This window comes from Loa loa, assembly GCF_000183805.2.
Source record: "Loa loa unplaced genomic scaffold supercont3.130, whole genome shotgun sequence".
Taxonomy (NCBI): domain Eukaryota; kingdom Metazoa; phylum Nematoda; class Chromadorea; order Rhabditida; family Onchocercidae; genus Loa; species Loa loa.
In genome coordinates, this window is record NW_018108310.1 from 38490 (window position 1) to 51230 (window position 12741).

At 38.0% G+C, this 12741-nt stretch overlaps 2 protein-coding genes across 2 annotated transcripts in view; one reads left to right on the forward strand and one right to left on the reverse strand.

Moving 5' to 3' along the window:
* Positions 1 to 5951, forward strand: part of LOAG_17800 (myosing heavy chain) — a gene marked incomplete at both ends in the record, with an annotated part of 8829 nt that extends 2878 nt beyond the window's left edge. Inside the window, 9 exons of the mRNA XM_020450464.1 lie at positions 111 to 293; positions 899 to 1773; positions 1921 to 3447; positions 3609 to 4115; positions 4369 to 4542; positions 4655 to 5068; positions 5224 to 5400; positions 5494 to 5589; positions 5754 to 5951. Coding sequence (XP_020305853.1) covers positions 111 to 293; positions 899 to 1773; positions 1921 to 3447; positions 3609 to 4115; positions 4369 to 4542; positions 4655 to 5068; positions 5224 to 5400; positions 5494 to 5589; positions 5754 to 5951 — 4151 coding nt within the window. The remainder of the gene's footprint in view (positions 1 to 110; positions 294 to 898; positions 1774 to 1920; positions 3448 to 3608; positions 4116 to 4368; positions 4543 to 4654; positions 5069 to 5223; positions 5401 to 5493; positions 5590 to 5753) is intronic.
* Positions 5952 to 6329: 378 nt separating this feature from the next.
* LOAG_08129 (hypothetical protein) lies at positions 6330 to 11879 on the reverse strand (the record flags this gene model as incomplete). Its single annotated transcript, XM_020447623.1, has 18 exons — positions 6330 to 6513; positions 6640 to 6686; positions 6938 to 7003; positions 7257 to 7381; positions 7626 to 7889; positions 8121 to 8289; positions 8403 to 8520; positions 8656 to 8730; positions 8875 to 8956; positions 9068 to 9234; positions 9581 to 9727; positions 10048 to 10094; positions 10205 to 10283; positions 10372 to 10496; positions 10891 to 11019; positions 11152 to 11329; positions 11439 to 11518; positions 11684 to 11879. 18 exons carry the CDS (start codon positions 11877 to 11879, stop codon positions 6448 to 6450), a joined length of 2160 nt encoding a protein of 719 aa, XP_020302165.1. The 3' UTR covers positions 6330 to 6447.
* Between the last annotated feature and the right edge of the window lie 862 nt (positions 11880 to 12741).

Consider the following 12741-nt stretch of genomic DNA (forward strand, 5'->3'; position numbering starts at 1 on the left):
GTACCCAAAGCCACTGATCTGACTTTAGCTCAAAAACTCGTTGATACTCATCTCGGCAAACATCCCAACTTCGAGAAACCGAAACCACCGAAAGGTTAAACAAAGCGAAGCACATTTTGCCATGAAGCATTACGCCGGTACTGTACGTTACAACGTCATGAACTGGTTGGAGAAAAACAAGGATCCACTTAATGATACTGTTGTTTCTGTTATGAAAGCATCCAAAGGAAATGACCTTCTGGTGGAAATATGGCAGGACTACACAACGCAGGAAGAAGCTGCTGCCGCAAAAGGTTCGTAGTTTTTCAGAATCATCTGTCTCATTTATATGTAACTTTTTGGAGTTCTAGAATTTTTACGAGAAAAAGAAGTTGTGAAATCATATTTTATTCTGAATTTTGTAGTCCTAGAATCCAGTAAAGATGTGTCGATAAACACTAATTGGCAATACCAAAATCAATCCAAGCTACTTCAGTAGGCTTGCTTTCAACATTGCTTGCTTGCTCAGTGCAGCACTTCTTTCCATGATAGCGTGACTGCTTAGGTACGAGAAGTTTACAATGTCAGTCAGAAAAATTCTTCACTAAATTTTATTTACTTGTAAATATAGTCATCCCATTTTACCGATAAGACTTACCGCATATAACACCGCTCAAACAACATCTTCATTGTGTGGTTGTAGTCACTGAAACATTTACAACCATCATTTCATCAGTTTTAAGCATCATTTCAACTTCACATTACTCTATGATGCCAAAGACTATTTGTGATGATAAAAGTGATACACATATTCTGTGCGTGCTATCATAATTCGAGAACTTCTATTTTTCAGTTTTACGAATGTTGCAAATTTTATTACGTCAGTTCTTTCCACATTGTAATCAGTTTAATGTTTCAGATGGAGGCGGTGGAAAAAAGAAGGGTAAATCAGGATCGTTTCTAACAGTTTCCATGATGTACCGAGAATCCTTGAACAGTTTAATGAGCATGCTGAACATGACGCATCCACATTTCATCCGCTGCATCATTCCAAATGAAAAGAAGACTTCTGGACTTCTTGATGCTGCTCTGGTTCTAAACCAGCTTACTTGCAACGGTGTATTGGAAGGTATTCGCATATGTCGTAAAGGTTTCCCAAATCGAAATTTGCATGCCGATTTTAAACAGCGTTATGCAGTTCTTGCTGCTAAAGAAGCAAAGAGTGAGGACGATCCGAAAAAGTCTGCTGAAGTGATGCTCAGCAAACTTGTAAATGATGGAGCATTAACGGAAGAAAATTTTCGTGTTGGTAAAACAAAGGTTTTTTTCAAAGCTGGTGTTTTGGCACATCTGGAAGATCTTCGAGATCGGAAACTTGGCGAGGTTCTTACTGGATTCCAGGCTAAGATTCGTTCCTATATAAATTTAGACGATCGCCGACGACGCATGCATCAACGCCATGGTTTATTGGTTTTACAGCGGAACATTCGTGCGTGGTGCGTGCTGCGTACCTGGGACTGGTTCCTTATTTACGGAAAAATTAAGCCTATGCTTAAATGCGGCAAAGAAGGGGAAGAAATCGAGAAAATGAATAAACAAATCAAAGAGCTGGAAGAAAATATAGCGAACGAAGAAAAAGCTCGTAAGGAATTGGAAAGCAATTCTACGAAATTACTTGAAGAACGAAACAATGTTTTCAATGAACTAGAAGCGGCCAAGGCACAACTGTCTGATGTCGATGATCGTCTCAATAGGCTGTCGGCACTGAAAACCGATGTTGAAAAACAGATTCATGTTAGTTTATTTCTTTCTAAACAAATACTGCTGTACTGAAAAGGCGTTGGAGATTTGTGAACTGGCTTATAAATAGCTAAAAAAATTTTAAATTCGAAAAAAAATTACATGGCAATTTTTTACTCTCACGAGTATTTATTATTACAGGAACTGGAGGAACGACTTGGAGACCAGGAAGATCGTAATTCTGATTTGTCACGCTCGAAGAAAAAGATCGAAAATGACGTTGAGAATTTGAAAAAAGCAATCGCAGATTTGGAAACTCGTTTGCAAAAAATAGATGCGGATAAACAAAGCCGTGAGCAACAGATTCGGACGTTGCAAGATGAAATGCAGCAGCAAGATGAAAGTATTGCTAAATTGAACAAAGAGAAGAAGCATCAGGAAGAAATTAATCGGAAACTGATGGAAGATCTCCAAGTTGAGGAAGACAAAGGAAATTATAGTAACAAATTGAAGGGTAAGTTGGAACAAAGCCTAGACGATCTTGAGGACAATTTGGAGAGAGAGAAACGAGGACGTAACGAAATTGAGAAACATAAACGCAAAATTGCGGGTGAATTGAAGGTTGCTCAAGAGAATATGGAAGAGATTGAAAGGCAGAGACATGAAATTGAAAATAATCTGAAGAAAAAGGAAGCTGAAGCCCAAGCAATTATAACACGCTTGGAAGAAGAGCAGGATCTTGTTGGAAAGCTCAAGAAACAGGTTAACGAAACACAAAATCGCATAACAGAACTGGAAGAAGAATTGGAGAATGAACGGCAATCACGAAGTAAGGCGGAACGAGCAAAATCAGACTTGCAACGTGAACTGGAAGAACTGGGAGATCGTCTGGATGAACAAGGTGGTGCTACGGCTGCTCAAGTGGAAGTAAACAAAAAGCGTGAAGCAGAGTTGGCAAAACTTCGTCGTGATTTGGAAGAAGCTAACATGAATCATGAGAATCAGCTTGCGGCAATTCGTAAGAAACATAACGATGCTGTTGCGGAATTGGGTGATCAGATTGAACAGGCGCAGAAAGCGAAAGGTAAGATTGAGAAAGACAAGATGCAAGCGCAACGCGATGCCGAGGACCTTGTAGCACAAATTGACGGCGAAACAGCAGCAAGAATGAACAATGAAAAGCTTGCAAAGCAGTATGAGATGCAAATTGCCGAATTGCAAACCAAATGCGACGAGCAAAATCGACAGCTCCAGGAATTTACGACACTGAAGACACGGCTTAACAGTGAAAATAGTGACCTCGGGAAACAGATTGAAGAAACAGAGTCGCAGGTGAATGCAATGACACGACTGAAGGCTCAGCTGACATCTCAGTTGGAAGAAGCTCGACGTTCGCTGGATGAGGAAGCACGTGATCGTAACAATTTGGCAGCACAAATGAAAAATTATCAGCACGAAATCGAGCAAGTTCGCGAATCGATAGAGGAAGAAATTGAAGCCAAAAGCGAGCTGATGAAGCAATTGAGCCGCGCAAATGCTGAGATTCAACAATGGCAAACACGTTTCGAAAGCGAAGGTTTATTGAAAAGCGATGAACTGGAAGAATCAAAGAAACGGCAAGCGCAGAAAATCAATGAACTTCAGGAAGCACTGGATGCTGCCAATTCAAAGATTAGTTCCTTGGAAAAGACGAAGTCTCGTTTGGTTTCTGATCTTGATGATGCTCAGGTAATCTCCATCTCTCTCTCCTTTAATAATGCACAGGATTTATGTTTTCCTACAAAACTGTACAAACAATTTTAGTCTTAGATTTTGGAAGCTACGCTTGATTTTTTTCCATTCATATTTTATTCATTAGTTTTCATTTATATTCTAATTTATAATTCCAGATGGATGTAGAGCGAGCCAATTCATACGCAAATCAACTTGAGAAAAAGCAAAAGGGCTTCGATAAAGTAATCGATGAGTGGAAAAAGAAGACTGACGACATAGCTGCTGAAGTGGACAACGCACAACGAGAAGCTCGGAATGTGTCAACTGAACTGTTCAAACTGAAAACTGAACAAGATGAAGTTCTGGAAACGATTGAAGGTTTGAGACGTGAAAACAAGGAGTTGGCGCAAGAAATTAAAGACCTAACAGATCAATTGGGTGAAGGTGGTCGTTCTGTATTTGAAATGCAAAAGATAATTCGTCGGCTGGAGGTCGAAAAAGACGAGTTGCAGCATGCTTTAGATGAAGCCGAAGCTGCTCTGGAAGCCGAAGAAAGTAAAGTACTTCGGGCTCAGGTCGAGGTTTCACAAATAAGAGCTGAAATCGAAAAAAGAATTCAAGAAAAGGAAGAAGAATTCGAAAATACGCGCAAAAATCATCAAAGAGCAATCGAGTCTATGCAGGTGATCTGAGCTTCTTCGTTACTTCAAAAGATATATTTAGGAGTGACTGGAATCTAAAAAAAATGAATTTAGAACCAAAAACTTTAAAAGTACGATAGATTTCAAAAAATTGGAACTGTAGGGCAATTAATCACTTTAATTTTATTTCAGTTTTAGACTCTTACTTCCTACTATCTGTGAGGTATTCTGATATTTAAATTGCAGGAACTTGTTGATTTGTTGACAACTTAGATTTATATAACCAAATTCTCAGGCGTCACTTGAAAATGAGACGAGAAGTAAGGCCGATTTGGTGAGACTGAAGAAGAAATTGGAATCGGATATCAACGAACTGGAAATAGCTCTAGACCATGCAAATCAGGCAAACGCTGAAGCTCAGAAAAACGTAAAACGTTATCAAGATCAAATGAGGGAGCTACAGCAGCAGGTATGCATACTTGAAAGATATCTTCCACTGGTCATTTAAAATAATATGTATTTCCACAAAAAGTTTCGTTTCTTCTTTTCAAAATCTTGTAAGAAAAAGCACTTCATTCCAGGTCGAAATCGAACAACGTAATCGAGAAGAGATTCGAGAACAGTATTTGAATATGGAAAAGAAAGCAACCTTGCTGCAGTCGGAGAAGGAGGAAATGTTGATTGCAATGGATCAAGCAGAGCGAACCCGTAAGCAATCAGAACGTGATGCTAATGAAGCACATACCCAATGTAATGAGTTATCCGCTCAAGCTGAATCGCTGAGTTCCGTAAAGAAGAAGCTTGAGGCCGAACTTTTGGCGGTTCAAGCTGATCTGGACGAAACTTTGAACGAGTACAAAGCTTCAGAAGAGCGCTGTAAAGCAGCAAGTAGCGATGCTGCACGACTTGCCGAACAGTTGCGGCAAGAACAGGAAAATTCGTTACAGAATGACCGAATAAGAAAGGCTTTGGAGTCTCAACTGAAAGAGATGCAGGTGTCTTTGAAAACTTCTCCACTTTAAATTCTATTCCACTTTTTATCACTTCGAAGTTGACGAAAACTATAAAGCTGGATTTCTCATGCGGTACTTACGGTAATTGGAGTGCTTGAAATTAGCATTATTTTATAGCAATAATTTGTAAATTTCAGGCACGCCTAGATGAAGCAGAAGCCGCTGCTCTGAAAGGTGGCAAGAAGGTCATTGCCAAACTGGAATCTCGTATTCGTGAGCTTGAAAACGAACTCGATGGCGAACAGCGACGATATCAGGAGACAAATAAAAGTCTCACTAAACATGAAAGGCGTATCCGAGAGCTTCAATTTCAGGTTGTTCACCATTTACTTTGCGGTTTTTTTGATGACATTTTCTGTGCGAGACGGTAGAACGACACTTACTGCCTTTATTTCGACTAATTATAGGTAGATGAAGATAAAAAGAATGCTGAAAGAACAAGAGATCTCATCGAAAAGCTGCAGAACAAACTAAAATCACAAAAGAAGCAAATTGAAGAAGCCGTAAGTGCAGTTCAAATATTTAATATCTTTAACTTATTTAAATACTCAGTTTTCAAATCCCTCCGTATGAAATGGACTTCAGAGAATCATGCTGAAATGCTTCACGTACTTGCACATTTCATCCGCACTTGTGTCAATTTCCATGCCTTTCATTGAAATTTCAGGAGGAGCTGGCAAATGTAAACCTACAAAAATTCCGCCAAATACAGCATCAGTTGGACGATGCAGAAGAGCGTGCCGACCATGCCGAAAATTCGCTTTCTAAAATGCGAGCCAAAAGTCGCAGTGGTATGACAGCTTCGCCAGGAGTACAAATCTCCCAGTCGTCTATTCTCCGTTCCTCCTCACGCGCACAGTTTTAGTGGCTTAGATCAACTATCATTATTGCGTTCAACATGCTTTTTTTTCTTTGTGATCCGTACTAGTAACATTTTGCCCAATAATAAACGTTCATTACAACTTTTCTTGATGTTCGTCACTTTTCATTTACAGAAACACTATTACAAAATAAAAAATACCCTAGATTAAAAGAGAAACCCATCACAACTACTACACCGTTTTCAGCGTCCGAGTACCGACAGGATTTGTTTCGCTTATCAATTTTTCTGCCAGCGGTAGTCTCTGTTGCAATGCTTTATTCGTGACAGAACGATGTTTTTTTTTTCCGATTCCAGCAGTCCCAATTTTATTTGTGGAACTTGGCACTTAAATAAATGAGATTTATTAAATATAGATCACAAGGGTCACTTTCACATTCCTAAGTTAATGAAATATAATGCCAACGAAGATTAGCAAAGCAACGAAGACTAGTAATTAGCGAAACATCTGGACACATTGGTATTATTTCTACTTCCAAATCTAAACACCGCCACCAGACGGATTATTGTCCTGCTGGTTACGAACTGCTCGATCAGCTGCGACGGCCTAAATAGTTCACTTTCTGTTTACATGGAGCAAAAAGAAGCAAATTCAATCGCAATGCTTCATTTTAAAGAAAAAAAATCTTCATTTGCATTTTTTTAAGAAATTATAGTTGGAAAATGCGCTAACCTTTTCCCAATCTGTAAGCCGATCTTTCTGCGCATTACTGTCACAACCTATATGATCATTAGATTTACTGCTCCAGCTTGCTACTCAAAAGTAATTTATCCACAACATACAAATGATTGTTTAATTAAAATCATAAAAGTGCTTCAGAAATTTGATTTCGACCACAATGAGACGTAGTCACACTCCAAATATCTCTATTTCAAACTGCTTCTTTTGCAGTTACTGTTAAACAATTAATCCAAATATAATCAAATGTATTAATTAGTTAGCAGTCATTCCTACTGCGAGAAACGTTTACCTCTCTGAAACGTTCGACGCTGCTTTGCATACTGTGGCGGAAGATCCCACGACAGTCCATTATTCTCTAAAAGATACTAATAATGCATCATTGTCGGAATACTTTCCCTAGGAACTTTGGATTAAATTTGATAAAATTTTTATCATGGTTGGGAGCGAGAAAAATCTATTCAAGAAACACCGTTTTTTGATTTCTACTAGTTCTTTGCTAATCTAAATGGTAAGACATCAAAGATGCATTAATGGATCCTCCATTCACTGAACTTCAACTTTCATAATGGATAAGCTTTAAACTGAATTCAAATGACATAACAAATTACCCTCTCCATACGAATTTCGTGGCATCTGTTTATTTTTATCACTAGGAACAACAGCAAATACATTTTTAGCACTGCTGTCACTGCGTGGCCATTCTCTTTCTGGTTGCGTACTGCTACTTTGAAATCTGAACAGAAATAACAAAATGATGAGACTCAAATGACAAGAAAAAGATGCCAAACCATGTTAGTTCTATACAGTAAGAGGATCGAAATAAATCAATTGCCGTCCAAAGTTCTCCTATAAAGGAGAAGCATCATTTCTCAATAAAATCAAAAGGATTTAAGAAACAGTCACACTTTCTAGTCAGGATCAATGATTTGCAGAACAACTACTGAATATTAACTTCCAATCTCCAAAATTCCAATAACCTGGCTCCACTTTTTTGCATACAGTCCATCTTTGGAGAACGTTTATTATTTGTTACACGCGTGCCTGATCGACCCCTTGGATTGTTATTCGAAAAGGTAGCGCCCTCGAAATCATTTGTTCCCGTGTTCTGAGGTCTAACAGCAACGCTGTCTCCAATACCCTGAAGGTTAGTGTTCGTAAATGGCACTGGCCACATTACCGGAAACATCACTGCCATCATCATGGGCATCGCCATTGGAAAAACAGTTGGGTAGAAACTTGGCCTGAAATAATTCATAATGCATAAACATCAATCTCCTTCGCTTATTCCCGTGTAAGGAATCAAGAGTTACTGTGAACCTAAAACTTAAATTTAGACGACTACTTGTTTATGTTATTTTTAATTCATAAATCTAAACAGCAGTTCTCCCATTCAGAGTGAACTGACTCTACAAACTTTACATGGTTATTAAAACTTCTAAATTCCAGATCATAGCTGAGAATCAAGGACATACCAGAGAGCTCGAGGCTGTTGTGCCAACTCACGACCAGCAATACTTAATGTTTCCATCATCATCGATGTCATCAATTGTTGCTGACAGGTTTCAGTGACCAACTTCTTGCACGATGAAACCATTTCAGTCTCCCGCATATTGTCAACCATTGTTTCCCTTCCATTTATTTCTAAAAAAGAAAGTGCTTCAGTGGTAATCACATTAGTGGCGATAAGAATGATATGCGAATCTGGTGCATACTGACTTTTACTTCAATTCTACTATGAAACATACGTTGCTTACCGGCTGTGCCATCGAATCGACTTGACATAAAAGGAGGTCTCAATAAATCAACCGTATACACGTCTCGTGACGCATTTCCTTTGATAATTATTTCGCAATCAGCTCCCTTAATGAGATCCTGCAAATAAAGTACTCCAGTCGTTTGGAACTCATCATAATCTTCATAAGGAATGTTATATATGAAGAATATGAGAAATAATAAAATGGTAAGCATGTGGCGGCAAAAATTGAGAAATATCCAACAATAACTAACATTAGCGTGATAAGTGCTTGTTGTGTCTTCGCGACAATGTATCATTGCTACTGGCAAATTCCTAACAGGGTCAGACTGTAACATTTGAAATTAGAAAAAAAGACGGTCATCTGAAACTGGAAGGTATGATATTTAACGATTAATGCATTAGAACCAATAACACGCCAACCTATCAAGTCATATTAATTGGTTCGATTTAGGAAAAAAAATAATACTAACCTTATCCATGGTGGAAATGTCAAGGACATCATTAGCCAAGACCCATTTGAACCATCCGAAATCCACCAAAAAAACTGAGATTCTGAAGAAAACTTTTCTCTGCAGGAAACCAATTATAAATGCCAATATTAATTCAAACCCAGCTCTCCCTCCACTTATCCCAAAATATTCTTCATTTCTATCATAAGGATACCTCTTCGTGTGAGAATCGTACTGAGCTGGAACACCACGATAGAGAGATTTATAAGCAGTATCAGCCCGAGCACGTGCGATGCAAGGTGTCTGTCGCATTTGGATATCCTCACTTCTACGACTTACAGGAGGAAAACGCGATAATTTGTTCCCAACTTCCCTTAACGCCTAAAATCATTTTATGATCGTTAAAAGCTGTTACATTTTTAATATCAAGGACTAGCTCCACACTGATAACTTATAGTCTGCAAGATAACTGTTAAAAAAATGCTCCAACAACGAAATCAATCACAGCAAGCAATGCCTTTAGTAATATACAATGGGGTGCAAGTAATCCATTGTAGACAGACGGTTTTAGTATTTCTCTACTTGCGTGTTAAACGGATACGATTCAGTTAATGAGTTCAAATGTTCAATAAGTTGAAATAAATTGTTTCCGTATAATGCCTATCTCACACACCTTAATGAAATTGCGAGTTCTTTCTCAGGAGTATAAGAAAGCTTTAAAACTTACTCTTTCAGCAGCTGAGAAAATTTTCTTATTGACAACCCAGAAAGTGTTCATCATACGGTCTGTTTTGTCAAATCGAGCAGATATTTTCATCGGCAGCATTTCAGGTATATACTGTTTGAACGCTGTCTGATTAAACAGAGTCCCCATCTAAATTAGGTTTTCAGAAATTGCGGAATAATAAAAGTAATAACAATTATAATAATTAATAGTAATAATAACTAATAATAATAATAATAATACTAGCAATAATTAATGATTAACAACTAAATTAATAATTAATAATTAACAACTAGTAGTTAATAATAACAATAATAATAATATTATGCTGAAGGTTGAACAACTGTAAGATCAGAGAGCAACTGCTGAGAGAAGTGAACTTAAGATTGCAAAAGATAACGATCACAAAGTCTCTATTGACTTTTCTGTATTTTGCTGGGATAGAGATGAAACTTTGAAAAAAAAAAAACCTTGATTCTATCATGCTCCACGATGAATCCTGTGCCCATACGAACATCTAAGAAAAGAAACACTATTATTTAAGAGGACGTTATTATGAAAAAGAGTTGCTAAAAAGCTTTTTTTAAAAGATAAGCAGAAGTCAGTAGAGAATTAAAATGTTGTCACGTTTCTCTTTTTTTGGAGTAGCGAAATCATTTCCGTCTGGAAACAACAATCGTGCATTGGCATTTATTTTGAATCCGGTCTGAAATTTTTTTTTTATGAAATTCATGTCCACGACTACGGGCGCATCTTTTGAAAACGAAGCACTTAGAAATTTGAAAAATTCCTACTTTCTGAATAAACGGACGAGGAAAAGTCGACTCGCTACTTGCGCTAGAACTATCATCCATCTGTCCAGCTTGTAAATGTCCTGGATTTTTATCGGTTGTCAAATGCAACTTTGCTAATGCAATGCCTTCAATACAGAAGATCGGAAAGATAAAAATCGATTGTATAACTATTAGAATAATTTTTGTATATGATTATGATAAGTGGTTAAAACGCCACGAGTTGGTCATTCAAAAAGATTGAAAGTCGATATCATTCAAATTACGTACAAAGCGAAGAGGTAAGTGGATGGTCGGAGCTATTGATTAAGAGAGGTAACCTTGTTTCTATCTCATGAAGTCCATGTCTAGAGTCGTCAACCACTCAGAAACATAAAGAAAATATGGTGATATTGAGTCTCCGGAAACTGCTTGACACAAATATTTTAAACAATTTTAAAATATTTCCCTTACTTTTAGAAATGTGAATGTGAAAATACCGCAAATCGAACAAAGAAAAGGACAACTTTTTTAATATCTCACCACTACCGCCAGGACGATTTGCTCTTTTCCCAAAAATAATATCGTACAGATCCTCATAATGTCCTTTAATTTCTATCAGTAATCGACCACGAACAAATCCCATTACCACTATGGATTTTGAGACGGCCTCTAGAAAATTTCAGCTTTATAGAAATCCACTATGCCTACTAGAACACTCTACTTCCTCCACTGCACACATAGTAAAATAAAGTCATATCTGCATCACGTCACAATCCTGTCGTTGATCTCGTCGAAACTTACCTACAATGCACTTGCATTTATACCCAACAAAGGTCTTGTACGTGTTTAGCTCTTCCGCAGATGGCACCAGAACAGGGCAGACACAATTGAACATCCCGAATTCGAACAACTCTGGCGGAAATTCGTAGATTTCACCGAACTGTATTTCATATTGCATGCCTTTATCAATAAGATAAATCTGTAATGTTGTTACATGTCATTTTTTGATTTATCAGATTTTTCTTCGAGATAAAACCGTAAATTCAACCACTTTTTTCTTTTCAAACAGTCTGATAAGTATTGATTACCAAGTATGTTTCAGGCGCAGGTCGTCGAATGATATATGATCTTTCAAACGAGTCTTTCACCTTTACGATGTAGACTTCACCTAAAGATTTGAATGTCTGTACTACTTCATGCTTCTAAGATTGCATTTCAAAACTTTAGCTTCTCGCAAACGGTTGTTGTTCCGATCTGATTCCATTCAGAGCAATTTGCAATAATTGCAAAGGTAATTCCATAATTCTATCCAGATAAAAGTTAATAAAATTACCGGATTTAACTGCAGAGAGAGAGGTGATTTTCTTTAAGAAAGGCACCAAACTCTGGAGCTTGGTATTAATTTTTTCCCACTCCCCCTGCCAAGTGGATAGCCTGACGAAAATCAGCGTTTCGTTTCCAGCCACGACAACATGACCGATTTCGCCTTCGAAATCAGACACCATAGATGGCAAAGACAATACAGCCATTCTCAGACGCTGTTCTGAAAGAATCGCATGGAAGATTGCAGCAAGATCGATATCTCCCAGGAAAATGAAGAAATATGGTCATGTTCCTGATCGTATATATACGTGAAATTAATGCAGTATAGCATTACGGCCACTAAGCGCTCCACCCGTCGCATCACTTCTCAATTTCTCTTTCATCGCACGCCCCCATTTTCTCATCCCTTCAGTCTTCTACGATGCATGACAACCCCTTCTCTCCAAAAGAATTGTGACAATTTGGGCTTTAATAAGAACTGATGGATCTTGCAAAAACAAATAATAGTAGCAGGAAAGAGGACTTCCGAAATTTGCCGTCTTTATGTTAGAGGAATGGTCCTGGAAATCCAAATTTTTTGAAATCCTCGATATCCCCTCATGAAGAAACCACAACGTGCGTACTTCCGGAGTTTTTTTTTTTTAAACAAAACTCCAACACATATTGAAACAGAATTTAAACGACGCTAAACGATTTCTTCCCACGATTAGCTCCGAAAATTCCCGAAATACCCGAAGAGAAAATGATCGAACCAACCACGCTCGAGCAACGCAAAACCCTAGATTAAAAAATAAACCTCTATCAAACACTTTTTAGGCCAACTGTTAGCCTAAAATCATACGGTACGCAACATCCGGTGCGCAACGCTGCCGGAGCTTTACCCAAAACGCGGCAATTTAAATTCTCCCCGAGGCATTGCCTAATGGTGGTGCAGTAGGTAGGTTCTCAGTAGTACTCCACTGCTTTCAGCACCTTGAATTGTAGTCATTCTGAAAATCTCGAAAATCATCCGAGGCTTTTCTAGATACTCCTTGCATAGTTGGTTCCACTGTTCCGCAAGTTCCTATC